The sequence below is a fragment of the Trichosurus vulpecula genome, chromosome 4 (genome assembly GCF_011100635.1).
Source record: "Trichosurus vulpecula isolate mTriVul1 chromosome 4, mTriVul1.pri, whole genome shotgun sequence".
In the NCBI taxonomy this organism is placed as follows: domain Eukaryota; kingdom Metazoa; phylum Chordata; class Mammalia; order Diprotodontia; family Phalangeridae; genus Trichosurus; species Trichosurus vulpecula.
Window position 1 is genome coordinate 233151864 of NC_050576.1, and position 19467 is coordinate 233171330.

The 19467-nt window shown below is 41.4% G+C and overlaps 1 protein-coding gene across 1 annotated transcript in view; it reads right to left on the reverse strand.

The window, feature by feature from the left end:
* Nucleotides 1-19467, reverse strand: part of IFT80 (intraflagellar transport 80) — a 111693-nt gene that overhangs the window by 89584 nt on the left and 2642 nt on the right. Inside the window, exons 2-3 of the mRNA XM_036758235.1 lie at nucleotides 11962-12086; nucleotides 7020-7241 (exon numbers count right to left, since the gene is read on the reverse strand). Coding sequence (XP_036614130.1) covers nucleotides 7020-7241; nucleotides 11962-11998 — 259 coding nt within the window. The 5' untranslated portion in view covers nucleotides 11999-12086. The remainder of the gene's footprint in view (nucleotides 1-7019; nucleotides 7242-11961; nucleotides 12087-19467) is intronic.

Below are 19467 nucleotides of genomic sequence, written 5' to 3' on the forward strand. Positions count from 1 at the left end.
ACCATATACCAGAATGAGGTCAAAATGGTACATGATTTAGATATAAAGATTGATACAATAAGCAAATTAGGAGAGCAAGGAACAGTTCACCTGTCAGATCTATGGAGAAGGAAAGGATTTATGACCAAATGAGAGATAGGGAACATTACAAAATGCAAAAAGCTAATTCTAAATATTACTCTTTTTTATTCTTTCCCTATCTGGAAGATAGATACACTAATGCACTGCTGGTGGATTGGTTCAACCATTCTAGAAAGAAATCTAGAATGATGCAAAGAAATTGACTAAAATGTCCACACCCTATAATTCAAAGATTCTATTATTGTGCATATAGTCCAAGAAGGGCAATCATAAAAAGAAAGTCCCATATAGAACAAAATAATGCTAGCCACACTTTTTATAGCAGCAAGTAACAGGACACAGAGTAGATATCCATCAACTGGGGGAAAGCTAAACAAGTCAATCTGTGGCACATGCAAATGATAGATTCTTACTGCACTGTAAGAAACAATGAAAGTGAGGAATTCAGAGAAGCACAAGAAAACCTATTAGAACTGACACACTGAGAGATAACCAGGTAAACAACACAGTTAATGACTTGACACTGCAAAAGAAAAAAAAAACCTGAAACCAAACAATGTGAAATCACAATGTCCGAGTGTAGCCCTAAAACAGAAATGCAGAGGAGGGAGACTGAGTGTGAAACACCAAAGATGTCAAATTGCTTTTGCTGGGTTTGTTAGTTTTGCTGAAAGTAGTTGGGTTTTTTCCATTTTTTTTTATACTTTGTTATAATGAATGCTCTCTGGAACGGTAAAGGGGAAAGTTACTGGGGGAAATGTAGGTGACACAAAAACAAAATGTCAATAAAAATGTATTTTTAAAAAGTAATCATGACATGTAGGAATGAAGTTTCTAAGTATACTCAAGCTTCTTGGTTTCTTTTGTTTTTAAATTAGAAACATACTTTCTGCCATTTTCCCCTATTCTCACCTCTGCAGTAAAGTCATTAAGGACTAAAGTATAAACAGACACGGTCACAGTTTAGAGCAGGGCTGTCCAACCTTACATTGTTACTGAAACAACACACAATATATTTTGATTTGCCATTTTAGTGAGAGTTCTGCAGCAGCTCAGCTTCGTTTACTAAAGCATTTATATAAATTTCTATGCTTGTTGATGGACCACATAAATGCAACTGCGGGCCACATGTGCAAGCCAGCAGCATTTTGGACAGCCCTGGTTTAGAGCATCTGAAGAGAAATTCTACAAGGAATTCAGTATCTCTCCGTAAACTGCAATTATCTTCACCACGATCTTTTTTCTCATGCTTCTGCTCCTAGATATATCTTAATATCCACTGAAGTGTTTTCTATTGCCCTTGGGTATGACATGAAATCAATTCTGTCGACTCTTTGGTTTTCTTCTCTGAAGAGAATCTTATGGACAGTCTTTCACTTAGCTAAAAACTTTTGTCTTTGAATTTCATTATAATAAGAATTAAAGATAAAAATGTGATTAAAATGCAATAAAACCAGCAATTAACATGGAAAATCTGATCAAAAGACAGAAGCTTAAATGGAGACCAAAAATGTTCACTGAATTTTTCAGCTAAAGGTCAAATCGGAGAAACAATAAAACACTACATTAAGGATAACAATATAAATACAACAACAAAATTTACTGGACATGGCCAAAGCAGTACTCAGGCAAATTTATATCCCTATAATATTATATTAATAATAGAGAAAGAGAGAACATTAACGAGTTGAATTTAAAGTCTAAAAAAGCGTACTAATATAATACAATAATTATAAAAACTATCTGAAACCAAATTTAAAAAAAAAGATGCGGGGAACAGACAACTCAGAACTAAATCCAAAAGCACGTAATGGACAATTATTCAAAAACCATGGGAAATTCATTTTCAATACAAATTACTGGGAAAATTAGATAACAGCAAGGAGGAAAATAGGATTAAATCCTTATCTCACACCATATATTAAATTACAAAGTGTCACTGACCTAAATATTCAAAATAATTTTCTTAAAAATAGAAGATTATGCAATAATATACCTTTAACTGTGGAAAGGTAAAAATTCTTACCTACTCAACCAAGAAATTACAGGATACAAAAAATGAATTTGATTATGTAGGGGAAAAAAACCCTTATACCACAAAAAGCAACACATACAAACCAACACCTCACACCATATACTCTAAAGAGATAAAAGATGTAGATAAAAAAGGACATATCATAAACAAACTAGATAAGAAAGGAAAGATATACTTTTCACAAGTATATCAGTGGTGGAAAGTTCTTGACTATGCAAGGAAGAGAGATGATTATAAAAGATAATTACATAAAATACATAAAATTACATAAAATAAAATTTTTATACAAACAAAATCAATGCAGTTGCAAATTGATAAGAAAGTTTAACTGGGAAAAATCTTTTCAGCAAATTTCTTCAACAAAGGACTTAAAATTCAAAATACATAAGGAACTGATACAAATACACATGAACAAGAACCATTCCCAATAGATAAATGGTCAAAGGATTTGATCAGGCAATCCTCTAGACATTCCATCTCTCAGCTCCAGGCATTCTCTCTGGCTGTCCCCCATGCCTCCTCTGATCTAACTACTCATCTCCTTGGCTTCCTTTATATCCCAACAAAAATCCCACCATCTACGGGAAGCCTTCACAATCCCTCATAATTCCAGTGCTTTTCCTCTATTAATTATGTGTTTATCCTCGTATACATTTGTTTACAGGCTGTCTCCTCCATTAGACAGTGAGCTCCTTGAAGGGACCATCTTTTATCTCTTTTTATATTCCCAGTATTTACACAGAGGCTGGCACACAGTGGGTACCTAATAAACATTTACTGATTATCTGGTTGATGCTGAAGCCCCAGGATCATCCTTTCCATTCATATGAACAGTGGGTTCCTCGTATGTCTCATCCTGGAAGAAGTTATTATCATCACTTCATTTTCTTCCTTTTCCGCCAATGGCTCCAAGGACACAGTGTCTACAGAAGCAGATATCTGGAGATGACCAAGCACATTTACTTAGCTTTTGATACTTCATGCCTTCACAGTTCCCTCTCCCCTCTGACTAGAGGGCTGAAGGGCGGAAGAATAAGCTCCTCCCAGAGCCTTCCTTTCGAGAGGGTTCAGAACTTTCCAGGTTACTCTTCATTTTCCATCAGCAGTTCTGTTTAGTTGCAATGCCACAAACATCATGCCTCTAACCCAATACCTCCTGCTGTCCATCCCACCCCTTTTCGGCTTCCTTCTGGGTATTGTCTTCGCCCACTATATCGAAAGGTCCTTGAGAGCAGAGGTTGTCTATTTCTTATTTGTATCTCCAGCACTGAGCACAGTGTCTGCCATATGGCAGATACTTTATTTAATAGAATGGAATGGAAAAGAAGAAATTCAAGCTATCAACAACCATTTCAAAAAATGTTCGACATCACTAACAGTAAAAGAAATATAAGTTAAAACAACCCTTAAGTCCTACCTCACACCAGCTGAAGCACCGTGGAGGCCTGTGACCCTATTACACGGATGGGGACAGCCTGCTTCACTGGCTGACTTCATCTATAAAACTGGAGAGACGAAGCCAGTCAGGTTTTTGTGGCTCTGCTCTTTTCATTGGCTCTCATGTGCTGCATCCAGAGGGTAGCTATCCCAGCTCCCTCAACAGCAAAGATTTCATGAACTGAATCAGTGAGAGGGGAGGGATTTGATCTTCTCTCTAAGAAACAGGCCTCAGGTGTTTCTGTTCTGTTATTTGTCCTTCCCAGATCCAGGGACCTTGGAGCCAGGATTGCAGGTGGGGTGGGGTGGCCCTCAAAGCCTGGCAGGGAAGCCCTGAGAAGCCACAGTACCCAGACATCAAACTTCCAGATCTGTGGGAATCACCTGCAGCACCTGAAACTGAGGAGAACAACAACCCAGAACAGAAATAAATACCGCCCAGACCCATTTCTCAGAGTCTGGGTTAAAGAAAGGGAGCAAGGGAAAGAAAGTCCATCCTCTCTCATCAGTTCAGTTCATGGCATCCTCATGATGGCTGAACTGGGATATTCATCCTCTGGATACAGGAGAAAAAAGCAACCAAAGCAGGCTACTTGCACCCAAGTGATAGGTGACAGAGGCCTCCAAGTTACCCAAACGGAGCATACTCAGATGAGCCAGAATTACATCCCCGGAGGGCAAAGAAAGAGGAGAGGACCCATACATAGAAATTATTTATAGCAACACCTTCAGTGGCAAAAAACTGAAAACAAAGTGAGTGACTAAACAAATTATGGTCTATGAATAGAAAGGAGTGTTCTTTTTGCTCCTTAAGACAAAATGGGGTACAGTCAGAGAAACCTGAGCAGACTTGTATGAACAGATTTAGAGTGAAGTGAGCAGAACCAAGAGAACAATTTATAGAAAGACCACAATGATGGAAAGGAAAACAACTTTGAAAACTTTTAGAACTCTCATCAATGACTAACGAAGACTCCAGAAGACTGATGATGAAATGAAGCAGAGAGCTGGCACGGAGCCTGTAGGTCCAGAACGAGACACACATTTTCAGACACAACCATTGTGAATTTGCTTTACTTGACTCTACCTATTTGTTACAGGGGAAAGTCATTTATTTTGAAGGGGCTGGCCTTTGTTTAGTATTTCTAAAAATCTCAACTGAACTTCTGTCCTTGTGTTATTTTATTATTGCTTTGGAATTTCTTCATTTTTTGTTTCTGTGTTACTACAAAATGTGAGTTGAAAACTGTTTCTCCAATTGAAGAGGAGAAATTCTATTAGTTAGAAAGTTTTCTCATCCAGCAGCTTGGACGTTAACATGTCAGACAGATTTAGCCAAAACAAGTCTATATTGCCTTATTTCATGGGATTAAATCAACTAGGCCTCTGGGCGAAACCAACTCCTGTCCTCCGCACATTGATTCTCCTCTCTCAGATACAAATACAGAAGGCAGCAGGATGCAGGAGAACGGGCATTAAACTTGGTCAAAAGAGGCCAGATTCTACCACTCCCTAGTTAGTAGAATTTTAGGCAAGTCACTTAAATTTCCCTAAATCCTCTGGATTTCCTCGTCTGAAAAAAAGGGCCTTTTCAACTGTCCATCTACTTCACAACCAGCCCATCTACCTCAAGGTTGTTTCGCCCAATGAGACAATATTGGCCAACATATTTAGTGCTGTGAAAACGTCAGGTATTATGAGTTTCATAACTTGGAGGAGTTTCTTAATTTTCTTGTTTTTAATTCAACTCTCCTTAATTTTGCTGATCTGGAGCCCTTTTCTCTGTGTTCTCCCAGTGAAGCTTCCTAGACCAGGGAGTGGTTCTAAACCCCTCCCAGCTAGTCACAGATTGACTCTTCTACTTTCTTGGAACACTTATAGGATATTTTTTTACTCTGAAATCCAAATAATTCTAATCTGAGTGGAAGAGAACCACAAGTTTGTATAATGTTTTGTGTAAAATATTTTTCTAGTTTAAAAAAAAATAGAATCTGTTACAAGAGAGTTTTTGAAACATAACAGGAGGCTGGGATAGTCTGGGCATTTTCTTGAAGCCATACAATAACCTTAACAAGAATACTAAGAATTTATTGTATAAACTCAAGATCATTAATGTAGTTAAATCAACCTTGAATCTTGTTTCCTACCTGTAATCATCCCCTCCAGCAACCTCCTTTTCTTTATATGATCCTTTCCAATCACACAGTAATGCTTCCATATTCATTATTCCATTTGACCCTTATGACAACTCTACCAATAAAGAAGCCTTTCTTCAGTGACTGCTACTGCCAGCCACTGAACCAGTGCTGGGAATCCAAGGGTAACTCCTGCCCTCGAGCAGGAGAGGCAGAGGAGCTAAGTGACTTATCAAACATCACAAGTCCTCTAAATGATGAAGGTTGGACTCACATCTAAGGCCCTGCCTTCTACCTAGCCTATGCACCTCCCACAACATCAAGCTGCCTTGGGGGCTCAAGGTAAGCAGATGACTAGGAAAGGATTCCTAGTGAAGTCTGTTAAACTGCTCATAGGCAATCAAATAGGTGCAAGGTGAATGAAATGATATCATCTCCTAGTTCTGAGGACTGGCCACGTATAGTGGCTAAAGTCTCCACCAGAGGGACAACTTTCCACAAGAACCCTCAGCGCACGGACAGTAACATTGCACATATGATATCCATCAGCTTAGCTCCAATGGGCATTATAAGCCACAGCAGAGCTCGATTTCCACTTGAGTATGAGCAAAGCACTCCTCTTGTTTCTACCAACAACCATCACTTGAGTTATAAAAGAAATAACACACAAATCCTAAAATGAATACATAAAATTAGATAAAATACACACAATACCTTGTTGTTAGACTTAATGACAGTTTGCTGAATTATATTAACAATAAGCCTGCCTGTCGACTGTTACTTTCAAGCTAATAGCTTTAAGTCAGAAGTGCTGGTAGTAATAGATAGCATTAATAATCAGATAAGTATCTTAATAACGATGTGAACTTGAAAGTTTGCAAAGCACTTTACATATCTTATCCCAACTGATCTTCATAACTGCCCTGTGAGGCAGATGCCCATTTTACAGATGAGGAAACAAAAGCTCATAACCTGAAATGGCTTGATTTTTAGGAATAGCCCTTAAGTAGCCAAGGTCTGGTTGGACCACCAAAAAAAAAAAAGCCAACCCCTCCTTAAAAGACTCCCCACAAAATAATACAGGGAGGTCAACTGAAAAACATGGAGAAGATTTAAGCACTGCAGCCTGGTATATAAGAAATAACAAGTTTGAGAGCTGATCAAGAAAGACGCAGAGTGTCCAAAACCCTCTAGCAGAGTGTCCCAGGATACATCACTGGCAACATCTTCATAAAAATGATAATTGTACCCTAAGAACTTTTATAAAAGATTGTGCTACATGAAAAACAAATCAAAGCTTCAATCCTGGCCCCAGTGCATTAAAACCTTACCGTCAGAACTGGTGAGGACAAAGCTCTCAGCCTGCGTCTGCTTCTTCACGCCAATGCTCTTTGGGAACCAGTGAAGATCAATGGGGTAAATGTCGTCAGGGAGCTTGACGATTTGGCTGGTCTCACTTGTTAACAAGTTCCATTTGACAATCTGATGATCGTCGCTACAGGAATACAGCTCCTCAGCAGTGGTCCAGCCCACACAACTTACTAGTTCTTGATGTGTGATTTGTCAAGGAAATAGAAGCTTTAACAAACCAAATAATTGGAGGTTATATAGGCTAGTAAGAAATAAAAGCAAAATATGACTTTAAAAAGGGAAATTCTGGCTATTACAGCTGTTTTTCCTCATCAGAACTAGGAGCCATTAAGGCACTAAATCCTATGATCCTATCATTTTTTTCATACAAAAAGTTGAATAGTAGTAGTAATATATGATTAAAAAAAATTCTTTCGGTGAATTAGTTGTATCCAACTCTTTGTGACCTCATATGGGGTTATCTTGGCAAAGGTACTGGAATGATCTGCCATTTCCTCCTCCAGCTCATTTTACCAATGAGGAAACTGAGGCAAACAGCGTTCAGTGACTTGCCTAGAGTCACACAGCTAGTAAGTGTCTAAGGTCAGATTTGAATTCAGGTCCTCCTGACTCTAGAGCCAGGGCTCTATCCAATGATCCACCTAACTGCCCTATTTAATAAATATAATATGGTAATTTTCAAAGAATATCCAAACAGTATGACCTTTGTATCGGACATTATTATAGTAACACACACGATTAGAACAGTTTTTAACTGAAAACTAAACTCTACAATTTTATGATAAAGTATTTACATGATAATCCAACTAAGTTACTAAGTTAAATGCTAAGTTATATATTTCAGTACATACATGATCCAAGAGCTTTGGTAGGCTTTGACCATTTAGATGTGTTATACACACACACACATACATTTTCATATATTGCATTTATATATTATATATATATATATATATGTATGTATGTATGTATGCATGTATACTCCCTTTCCGCACTATGACTCCACTTCACAGTGTGGTTGATCTGCAGTTTTATGGTTCAGTGTAGACCGTATAAGGAAGGTCACTCTCTCCATTTTCCACACAAAAGCACAGTCAAACTAAAGCAGTAAACATCTTAAAGCTGCAGGTCCACTTACTGTAGACCAGTTCCCATGATCTGAACTCTTCCTGGTTAAGATGATTTACAGATGATTCTTCCACACCAGCACTCATTTCAGGGCTGCTAAATGGTGCCATGGTGCAAAAACTCACTCATCTTCCTGAGTTCAAATCCAACCTCAGACACTAGCTGAGTGACCCTGGCCAAGTCACTTAACCCCATTTGCCTCAGTTTCCTCATCTGTCAAATGAACTGGAAGAAAAAATGCAACCACTCGGGTATCTTTGCACTCATTTCCTGCTCTAGGGGCTGATGCAGCCAATTCAATGTTGAACCTTCAAAAGCTCAGCCACTACCTATTACTCCCTTTCCCACTTTCAAACAACCAGCAGATGACCTTCTTACTCTACAGACATCCTAGTTTTCTCACCTCCACCACAGCAAAACCTTCTGTCTTCATTCATATGCTTTATTTTACAGATGAGGAAACAGAAGCCCACCTAGAGAAGTGACACATAGGGCCATAAGTCGAAACCATCCTTACCACCAAGTGCTCTTCCCACTACAAAATCTTTCTCAGGCTCCCCTACCAGGGGGTGCTTATGTGTCTCTATAGTTTCCCCACTTGATGAATTTCTTATCTTTGTCTCTCCAAAACCTAGGCCAATAATTCACATAGTCAGTGCTTAATGTCCACTGATTTAAAATTAAAAAAAAAAAAAAGAACCTGAATCCAGATGTTTAACACCTGAATTTAAGTAAATCAATTATCCACGTTAAAGGAAGTAAACTGAAAACTTTTTAAATGAGTGGCACTTACAAAAACAATAACTTTCTCAATACAGCACTTCAATATTGGCAAAGTCGTTTGCCTATGTATGAATCCTAGACTCCTAGACACTAGCCAGACACGCCCTGACCATCTCTGGCTTCCCAAGTAATAAGAAGAGCAACCTTTCAAGCATTATACAAAGCCTTACTACTGCAGAGAGTAGGAATACCAAGCTATTGTCCCTTATTTTTTTGGCTTGCAGGGTGAAAGTGGAGAGGAGCAGATGCAGTAGCCTAAGCAAGAGGCATCCAGGAGCCTCCCCAACACTCAAACCTCCCATTCAGAAGTATCTCAATTCTACCAGGAATGAACATTTGCTTTCTCTTTTAAAATTCTAATACTCCCATTAATGTGGGATCATACAAAGCATGTAATTCTGCGGAAGCTCAGCGGAGTCACGCAGGGAGTACATGAGAGACCAGAATCAAACCCAGCTTCCTGAGACTTCAAAAGCTGCCTCTGCTATACTCCCCTTGCATTGGAGGCTACACGGCCAGCAGATCAATGACTTCTGAATACTCAGCCACTAAAAGCTCCTTGTTTCGCAGCACACCCAGTCGCCCAGGCTCATTGAGGGCACAGGCTTGCGTGGGAGCTTCTATCACTAGTCAACGTAGCAGAGAGTAGGTGCTCAATAAATGTTGGCCGAATCAAACCTGACTGGACAAGAAGAAAGCACAGAGCTCAGCAGCAGCAAGACACTGAACACCTAGAGGAAGGCCCATAAAGAAGGGCGCTGCAAATGAGGTGAGAGATGGAGGAAAGGAGATGGGGGTGATCTGAAGGCTTTTGAACGCTGCATAAGCACAGCATCTGCTTATCCCAATGACCTAAGGCTGGATAATGGGGTATAGCAGCCCCCAAAGGGCAGACTCCCTTTGTTTCTCTGCATATGCAGTGAAAATTCTAGAGGTCATTTACTAAAGGAAAAAGAAAATGAATGAATGATTTTGCTTCATGTGTTACTTGACCAGAAAGGTTAAGTACAATATTCACAAAATCAATACAATTTGCCCAAGACAGGTATGCACCAACACTGAGTCACGTTTGAACTAGAACTTGCTAAGAACTAAAGAAAAATAGCTGCTTTCATTGAAGTGAGGGGGCCGATAGACGAGTTTGCCATATCTAGCACTGCCAAGTTAACTGTTCTGTGCGCCTCTAGGAAAACTGTGCAGAGAACAAAAAGACTGATAACCCTTTATTCAGGGCAAAAGATCTAAAGACCAGTGGCCACACCCTTTCAGTTGGGGGAGCTTCTTGGCTTCCCTCTATGGACCAGTTCCTGGTATTTATCTAGAGGTGACAAGGACGGAGGAAGAAAAGCCCCTATCTTCCACTGTCCTGAGCACCAGTCTCTGTGATTGCGGGGATTTACCAAACCCCAAATCTCCTATTTGTAAACATTCAGTCCTTTCAGTATCTTGCCACTGATAAAAATGCTCTTGTCCTTCCCCTCTATCTGGAATCTTTGGTTCTCTCATTATCACTGAACCCATTCATTTTCTTCCAACCAATTGGCTCATTGTGTCACATCTGAAGCACTCAGATCTTACTAAGGAAGTGGAAATGGGGTGAAAGAATGCAAATTCACTCCAACAAGCACTTATTAAGTCCCTATGAGATGCCAGGCTCTTGCTCCCCAAGTGCTGGACACAGATCAGTCACTCACTACAATAGCAGGGGAACATAAGGAGCAAAGCTCAAACAAGCAGAAGACTCAGGAAAGGACTCTTCGAAGATGAGTCTGGAACACAGCCTTGAATGGAGCTCAGGATATAACCAGGTGAAGAAGGAGCCTTTCTGGCACTGGGGAGAACTGGGAGGAAGAAGGACATGGAATGGCGCTGTCAGGGAAGAGCCAAGAGGCCAGTTTGGCCAGACAAGGCGGCAGCCAGACCAGCAAGCAGCCACCAGCAGAATCTGTGCTTTATCCTAGAAGAGACCAGTCACATGGGGGGACCACATGACCTCCAAGGTCCCATCACAGGCTAAGTCTCCAGTTTTATGGAAAAGACAGTCTTGTTGAATCACACATGCCCTTTTCTGTTTCAGAAACTCTGCACATAATGAAACGAAGGTCCAGAGAAGAGCAATTAAAACACTGCAGAGATTAGGGAGTGAGGCACGACTGTAATGGAACAAATTAAAAGACTTGGATTCTTCCATCTGGAAAGTAAAGGCAGAGATTTAAATCTTCCCTGTTTATAAACTCTAGGAATCATGAGCAGGGCTGGTGATGGAGGCAAATAAAGGGTTGACAGCACCACCGGTCCTCAGGAAGACTCCTCGTAACCTGACCAAAGTAACTTCATGTGGCAGAGACGCACTCTTTGCTCTAAGGGGAGACAATCACTAAATATGAATGGACACAAAAAGAGTTTGGACAGATTCCTGAATGGCCACTAAAAGAAAGTTAGTGTCAGTGAGGAAGCCATCCCCTTCGGCGCCTCTGATGCTTAGAGCCAGAGGGAGAAGTCAGGGTCTAAGCTCAGCATGGCAGATCCTTAATCATGGTGTAAAATCATAAAACCGCACTGTAGAATTATGACTGTACAGATTCTTCAGCTTCCCCTCCTCCATTCCCTATTGCATCTTGGCAACAGATTCCATCATTGATAGAGACTGAAAACTTACTGGTTCCTACCTTCCCTGGAACAAGGAGATAACTGTTTTACTTTCAAAGGTTTTCTCAAGATCCTGATAGACTAAACAAAAATTCTATTTATGTGCTCAAGTGAAACAGGTGAAAATGTCAATGAAAAGGTGAAAGCTAGATTCTAGAGTTGATAATCTTATGTCAAGATTGCAGTAATCATAAATATTTGACAATATTTGAGTTAAACTTTATCACTAAAGAGACATGAAAAAACAATTAATTTTCCAACTATAAGAGAACAATTAAAGTAAAACTGTAAAATAATTCAGCGATAAGGTCCAAATAAGTTCTATTAAGGGAAAAAGGATATGTTTTGGTTCTCTTAGAAGTGATATCTTCAGTCTCATTTTCTCAAAATTTCCCGTTTCCAAATGAATGTAAAAGTTGCTTGGCTATATCCACCGTAGAGACAGACATATGAAGAGCATCAAAAATCTGCATAAAAGGAAAATACATTCACATAAATTAATAAAATAAGAAGACTGTAAAAACTTTCTTATGTCCAATTCCACTATCCCTAGGGAGCACCAGAACACTGCAAAGTACACAGACACACAGACACACACACAGACACACAGACACACACACTGGAGGAGTTCTTTGGTCAGTTAGATGTGTTTATAGAATGGGAACCTTATCATTTAACCTTATCATTTAAACCCAGCGAATATTGGGTCATAGCCACCCTTTCATGCAAGATCTACAAAAAAAATGAGCTAACAGGCCTAGCGAGCCACTTTTGCCTTTTCCTTTTTCAGAAGAGACAGGAAAGCAGCAGAGATAAAAACTGACCAGGACTCCCAGACATTAATTGCTGCCTTGGAGCAAAGATAGAGTTCCTGGACTATGAATCCCTAACCACCCCCTTAGAGAGGCAGGGGTATAAACCTTCAACCCAAGAGATGGGAAGTACGAAGAAGGGAATCTTATCACCAAATGGTGGGGAATCCTAAAGCTCAAATTTTTGGAAGAGTATTGAGAGTTTAGAGATCTAGACTTCTTGTAAGACAAGGACAAATTCATGAGCAGAGCCAGCCTTAGTGATGCCTTCGAGGACACGTATGGTGGGAGCAACACCTGCCATGTGGGTGAAGTTAGTAACCACTCTTCCTGAGGCCTGAGCACTTCCACAGCTTCCTGGTAGATGAAGTACAACCTACGTACAGGCTAGGGCAGCACATCACCATGGCAGCAGAGACAGGAGAGCAATGCTCAGCTGGCTCAATCCTGGTCCTTGCTAAGCATCCGTTCTGTGCTATAAAAGTAAACCTCTTTTTTCTCACTGTTAGATGGTTCTTCATGGTCTTACTTTGCTTCACTTCTGAACCTGGAGCACCAGACTGGCCTAAATCAGGACCACCCTACAATATGAACCGGGGTCTAGCCTTCTAAACAGAGAAAATCCCCACGACTGGCCTCTTAGAGGGAGGAAGCTCCCACAAATGACTCCCTAAGCTGGAAGTCCCACAAGAGACAGCCATGACACAGTGAAACCAAAGACCCAAACTTTGCCCTCAGCCATTACTGTGAGTTATTCAGATGGTATGGGCTCAATGGGAAGAGTACCTTTCTAAAAAACCAGAAGGATGTTTCCCTCTGGGGAGGTCCACACCCCTAGGGCAGCGCCATAAGGCTGAGGCTACATGAATTCTTGAGGGTGACAAAGGGATTCACTAGAATGTTGGGGGGGCACCTCCCTATCAACCCCACATTAGCTTCCTTCCAAGGGGAGTTCAAACCACAGAATGGCATTATGACTCTGGAGGATTGCATGGGACCTAGGTGGGGAACCTGTGGCCTTGAGACCATGATTCAGTCAAAGGGCCACACCTGAGGACCTAGAGGGCCACATGTGGCCTCGAGGCTACAGGTTCCCCACCCCCTCTTGGGGATTAGAGGTAACACATGGAAGTGTACCTGAGCCAGTGGGAGAATTGTCTCAACTGTGTATGGGCTATTCTGAACCCCTGATATTGTTTTATCATTTTCCTGTGGGTTGGAATAAATTCTGTCCCATATCCAATATTTAGCATTACCATGAGGACTTATAAGGGATTTGGGGACGCTCTTACCTATATTTATGCAGATTTGGACATGGGCTACACAAGCTCTATTAGATTTCCCTGTGCAAACTCTGGCTAAGGACAATGTAACACCAAGAGGGAAACAACTGAATCAGCACTGAGCCTGACCTATAGCATGAGGCTTTACTAAGCCATACTGACAGCTACTAGGAAAACAAAATCTGGCTAGTGCCTCTCAGGTTAATATTAAGTGTTCCAATCTTGCCCCTAGACAAGATAAATGAAATGATCTCGCAGTCTCATGGGCCAACTTAGAGAAGCAATTTATTTCAGGGATCTCTTTCCATTCACAGCCAACCCTGGGCAATGTTGAGGGTCCAGAATATCTCACAGTGAATGCTGGCTGAGGTTTGGAGAACCCTAAGGGTTCTGTTTTATTAGTCTTTAGAGGGCTTATTTCTACTAGAATCTCCTAGGTCACCACTTGAGAAAAGATTTCCCAGAAGCACCATGGGATAAACCCACAAAAGAATTTTACTATACAGACAAGAAGTCACCTCATCTCAGGCCAAAGCAGATCCACTGGAGTACCTATGGATTACGCCAGATTCTATGAGCTGGCCATTGCCCTCAACTGGATTCTCATGGGTTCTAAATGACTCCAGACCTGCTCAGGCCTAGGAGTACAAATCTGTGTCACCCCCCGGGGTAAAGGTGATAAAGTGCTCAACATTTATCCGGTGACAAGACACTTAAGGAAACCATGTTGTTGTCCCTAACAACGATACCCCAGACCCTAGAGGTCTTCTGGCTCAACACTCTCCTTCTAGAGCTGAGGAAATGGAGACCTGGACAAGCCCCATGGCTTCCTGCTGACAGAAACAGCACAGGTGGGACTCAGATTCCAAGTCCTCTGCCCTCAAGAAGCCATGGTCCCTAAAGGAAAAGAGCATGACCACAGAACACCCAGACACAGGCTATTTCCAAGGGGTGACAATGGCAGCTGTGAGGAGTCAGGACAGGTGTCATGTAGGCACTTGTGCTTGAGCACTGAAGCTCTGAAGAAACCCAGAGAATTCCAAAAGGAGGAATAACCACTGCACACAAGGGACGGAACAGATGAAAGCAAAGAGGCAAGAGGTGGCATGCCCAACATTTAGGACGGCAAGAAAGTCTGGCTTTAGTTAAGAAGATTAAGTTCAGAAGAGTCCTGTGCGATGAGCCTGGAAAGATGTGTGAGAACCAGTATGGAAAGGGACTTAAACACAAACAGAGGCACTTGCATTTGATCAAAGTAGCAACAAGAAACCAATGGAGCCCTAGCAGGAACCTGGTAGTGTCACTGAGACACATGTGCAGAAGGACAGACTGGGGGCAGGATGGGGCAGGGGGAGGGGGGACTCATTAAACACAGGAGCCATCACAAAACATCATAAACAAAGAAGATTTTTACTTAGTTAACATTCCCCAAAATCAAGGCAGTATTTAAAGTGCCTCAGTCCAAAGCTACATTTGTACAAATACATCTGACTAACAATAGACATCAAAGTGAAAATTAATTAAACAAAATGATCCCTCAAATGATAGCCTAGTGCAAAAACCCTCTCCCCAAAAACGGGGAAAAGACCTATATGTGCAAAAATATTTATAGTAGCCCTATTTGTGGTGGCAAAATATTGGAGATTGAGGGGATGCCCGTCAATAGGGGAATGGCTGAACAAGCTGTGGTATGTGAATGTAATTGTACAATAAGAAATGACCAACAGGCGCATTTCAGAGAAACCTAGAAAGACTTGTACAAATTGTTGCAAAGTGAAATGAGCAGAACCAGGAAAACACTATATACTGTATCAGCAACATCATGTGATGATCAACTATGAATGACTCAGCCCTTCTCAGTAACACAATGATTCAAGGCAAGTACAAAGGACTCACAGAGGAAAATGTTATCCGTGTCCAGATAAAGAATGATGAACTCTGCTGATCGAAGCATATTTTTTTACTTACCTTTTTATTTCCTATTTTAAAATTTATTTTTATTTTCCCTTTAGATCTGTTTATTCTTCCACAACAGTGATGAATATGGAAATGTTTTACATGACAGTACACGTATAAACTATATCGAATTGCCTACCATCTTCAGAAGAGGGAAGGGAGGGAGGAAAAAAAATGGGCATTCGAAATCTTGTAAAAAATAAATAAAATTACTATAGAATGTGAAAAAAAAAGGAATCTCAAAAGAAAAAAAAAACAAAAAAAAGCCTCTCCTCCAAGTGGAAAGCTACTGCTTAACTGAGTCTATACTCAAGTACTTCAATATCAGATATTGATAAGAATTATTTTAGTGAAAATTACATGAAAAAAGAAACATGAACATTTCCTTAGCTGCTACACCCTAGGGACCACTGGACTTTTCCAAGGTGTTGTCTCCATTCTAATGTGGGTTCTTTGAGAGCAGGGCCAGTCTGGCTTTTCTATCTGAATCCTCAACATTTACACAGTGCTTTGTACACAGTAATTGCTTAATAAATGTTTTATTTATTCATTCACTCATTCAAAGAGTCTTCCAAGTCAGTAATCATGATGGCATTGAATACCGTTTTATGTCTTTGAGTGTTTATTGACGAATATTTGAAAGTATGCTACTGATCAATTCTATTCATAAATTTTGGGATAAGGCAAAAATCTATTTTAACCACAACTCACCAAGACCAGAATTATAGTCTTTCCTAATATTCTGAAGATTTCTGTGGACCTGGCAGAAGGTACTTAAGAAATGTTTGTTGAATGACTGATGACAAAAATCACAAATTTCCTAACAGGCTGAAGATATCAACGAATTTCAGTATATTACCTACAGATAACACTAAGACCTGTTTAACATCTTAACGTGTTCAAGTGTAGCCTTCACTTGAAGAGATGTTGAGTGTTTGTGTGTGTGTGTATACATACATATAAAATATGACATATGAGTATGTATGTGTACATACATACACGAGTGTATACGTATATACACACACATACAGACACATAGATACACATTTACATATTCCCCAGCCCCTCCACAATAAAGGCCAGATCAGTGAAACATATTCTGTTGAGAGAAAAAGCACCAGGCTGATCACCTGTCAACTAAATGTTTAGCAGAATGTTCAATTGCTGATCCCTGTCCTATGCTGGAGCAGGAAATGGGGGAGAGGGGGTGCGGCACCTAAGGAGACTAGCAAAGCCACACAAGTGCCACAGAAATTCCACCTTGCTGCTATGACTAAACCAAAGGCAGTAGAGGTCTCATTATTGGAGGGAATAAGATTTCATTTGAGGCTGCAGGCTACTTCTAGTTAGATCAGCTCAGGGAAAGGCACTGTAAGAACAAGAGGACTTCTGGACAGCTAGAAAGCACTGAATGCCTTGGGGCTGAGGATGCAGGAACAAAGAAAGCCAAGTAAGAAGGCACCAACAAGGACGTCACCTGCTTTGACTAGGGCCACCTCTGGCACAGCACAGAACCCTGATCTGACTCTAAGACTACACATTTCTGGCCCTAAAGGAGCTGGGAAGAAAGAACATATCCACAGAGAAATTAAATACAAAAGATAGAGAAAAGTAAACACAAAAATAATAGGAGAGGGAGGTCAATACTTGGAGAAATCAGGGAACCTAGACTGCCCTTGGAAAGACTCTAGAGATTCATTCTAAAAGGCAAACGTGGAGAGGAAGAGCATTCCAGGCACAAGGAGATAGCATGGAGGCCGGAGTCAAAATGTCCCACACAAGGAAGCAATAAGGAAGCCAGTTTTGGTGGGAGATGCAGTGTGTGAGGGTGAATAATGTGAAATCTCCTCCTTCGCTCCAGGGCCAAGCCTTCCACATGCACAGCTGCTCCACCCCCTCCAATGTCCTCCAGGAGATCTTCCTCACTAGTATCCCCACTCTTGCCCACACTACTAGCTCCAGTCCTGTTCCCCACAAACATATCCATTGCTCCCTACCTTTTAAAAAAAACTTCCATTAGATTTGACCATCTAGTTACTGGCTTCCATCACTCCCCCCATTCCTCCCAAGCCTTCTCCACATTATTCCTTGAGTGACCATACTAGGGGCCTCCTTTTCCTTTTTTCTCACTCACTCCTAAACCTTCTGCCAGTTGGCTTCTGACCTCATTTTTCAAATGAAATTGTCCTCCCCACAGTCACCAATGATGTCTTAATTTGCAAATCTAATGCACTGTCTCAATCTTCCTCCTTCTTGATTCCTCTGAAACATCTGACAACTGCCAACCTTTTCATCACCCCTCCCTCTCAGGGCACTGCTCTCTCCTGGCTTTCCTCCTACCTGTCTGACCACTCCTCCTCAGGTTCCTCATTCAGGTCACACCCATGACTGTGGGTATCCCCCAAGGTTCCTTCCTGGGTCCTCTTCTCTTTTCCTTCCATGCTCTCCCACTTGGTGATCCCATTGGCTCCCAATATCTATGCAGATGACTCCCAGATCTAAGCAACTAGCCTAGTCTCTCTCCTCAGTTCCACAACTGCATCACCAATTGCCCCATGGACATCCTGAACTAGACTCCCAGAAGCCTCTCCACCATAACAGGAGCAAATCAGAATTCAGCATTTCGCCTCCAATTTCCCCCCAATCCTCCCAAGTCACCCAGGTGTCATCCTCAACATCCAAACTGTTTCCAATTCTTGTCAGTTTTTTTCCATATCTTATCTCCATTCACACGGCCATCACTGTACTTTGGGCCCTCAGCATCCCATTCCTGAACTACAGCAATTATCTTCGAAATGGCCTCGAGTCTCAACTATAACTCACCCTCCTCAGCTGCCCAAGTAATCTTCCTCAAATGTAATTCAGACCATGCCACCCTCCTCCTCAATAAGCTCTAGTGACTCACTACCTTGCTGTTGTCCTGACAAGCCTTCCTCCTCATCTCTGCCTCTTGATTCCTAAGTCTCCTTCAAGTCTCAACTCAAACCCTACCTTCTGCAGGAGGCCTCTCCCAAGGCCCATGGATGTGAGGATACCTTCTGATGACACCCTCCTCTTACCCTAGCTAACCTGAGTGTCTGTGGTTATTTTGTGGGCAGGGACTAAGTCTCTGCCTTTCTTCCTATTCCCAGCACTTAGCACAGCCCTCGACACATGGTCAGCATTTAATATTGCTGTCATTTGTCCTTCGATTTTAAGTGAGGCAGAGTTTCACAAAGTCATCAGCCCAACTCTCTTCCATAGTCCCTGAAGTTCAGTAGCAAGAGGAAAAGTCAAGATGACTGGTACGGCCCATGATGCAGTGGACAATCTTGGCATCTTCACTGTCTGACCAAGCTCCGAGCACTCCACAGACAGCACCCACTTCAGTGACCTTCATGGCTGTTGGGACACATTCCACAGAAGGAAATCTTCATATGCTTGGGGTAGATGCCCCTCTAACTCACCGATGGGTTTGAAGCCCACAACCAGATACAGCCCGTCTGCTGAGATGGTTTCAGCAGGTATGCACATGCTACAGCTTCCTGGAGCCACAACTGAGAGCTGGATGACAGGCAGACCCCAAAGACGGATGAGCAGCCCTGAAAAGGCTTCAGCACGGCCTCACACCAGAGGTGCTAGTCCACCCTGAACACCCCAAACACCCCTCATACATAGATTTAATAAAAGCTTGTGGACTGGCTCTTTTCTGTAATATCATTCACTCCTATGGGTTCAATCATTGTCCCTACACTGATGACTTTCAAATTTACATATCAGGCAGTACTCTCTCCTGAATTCCAGACGACAAATACTGC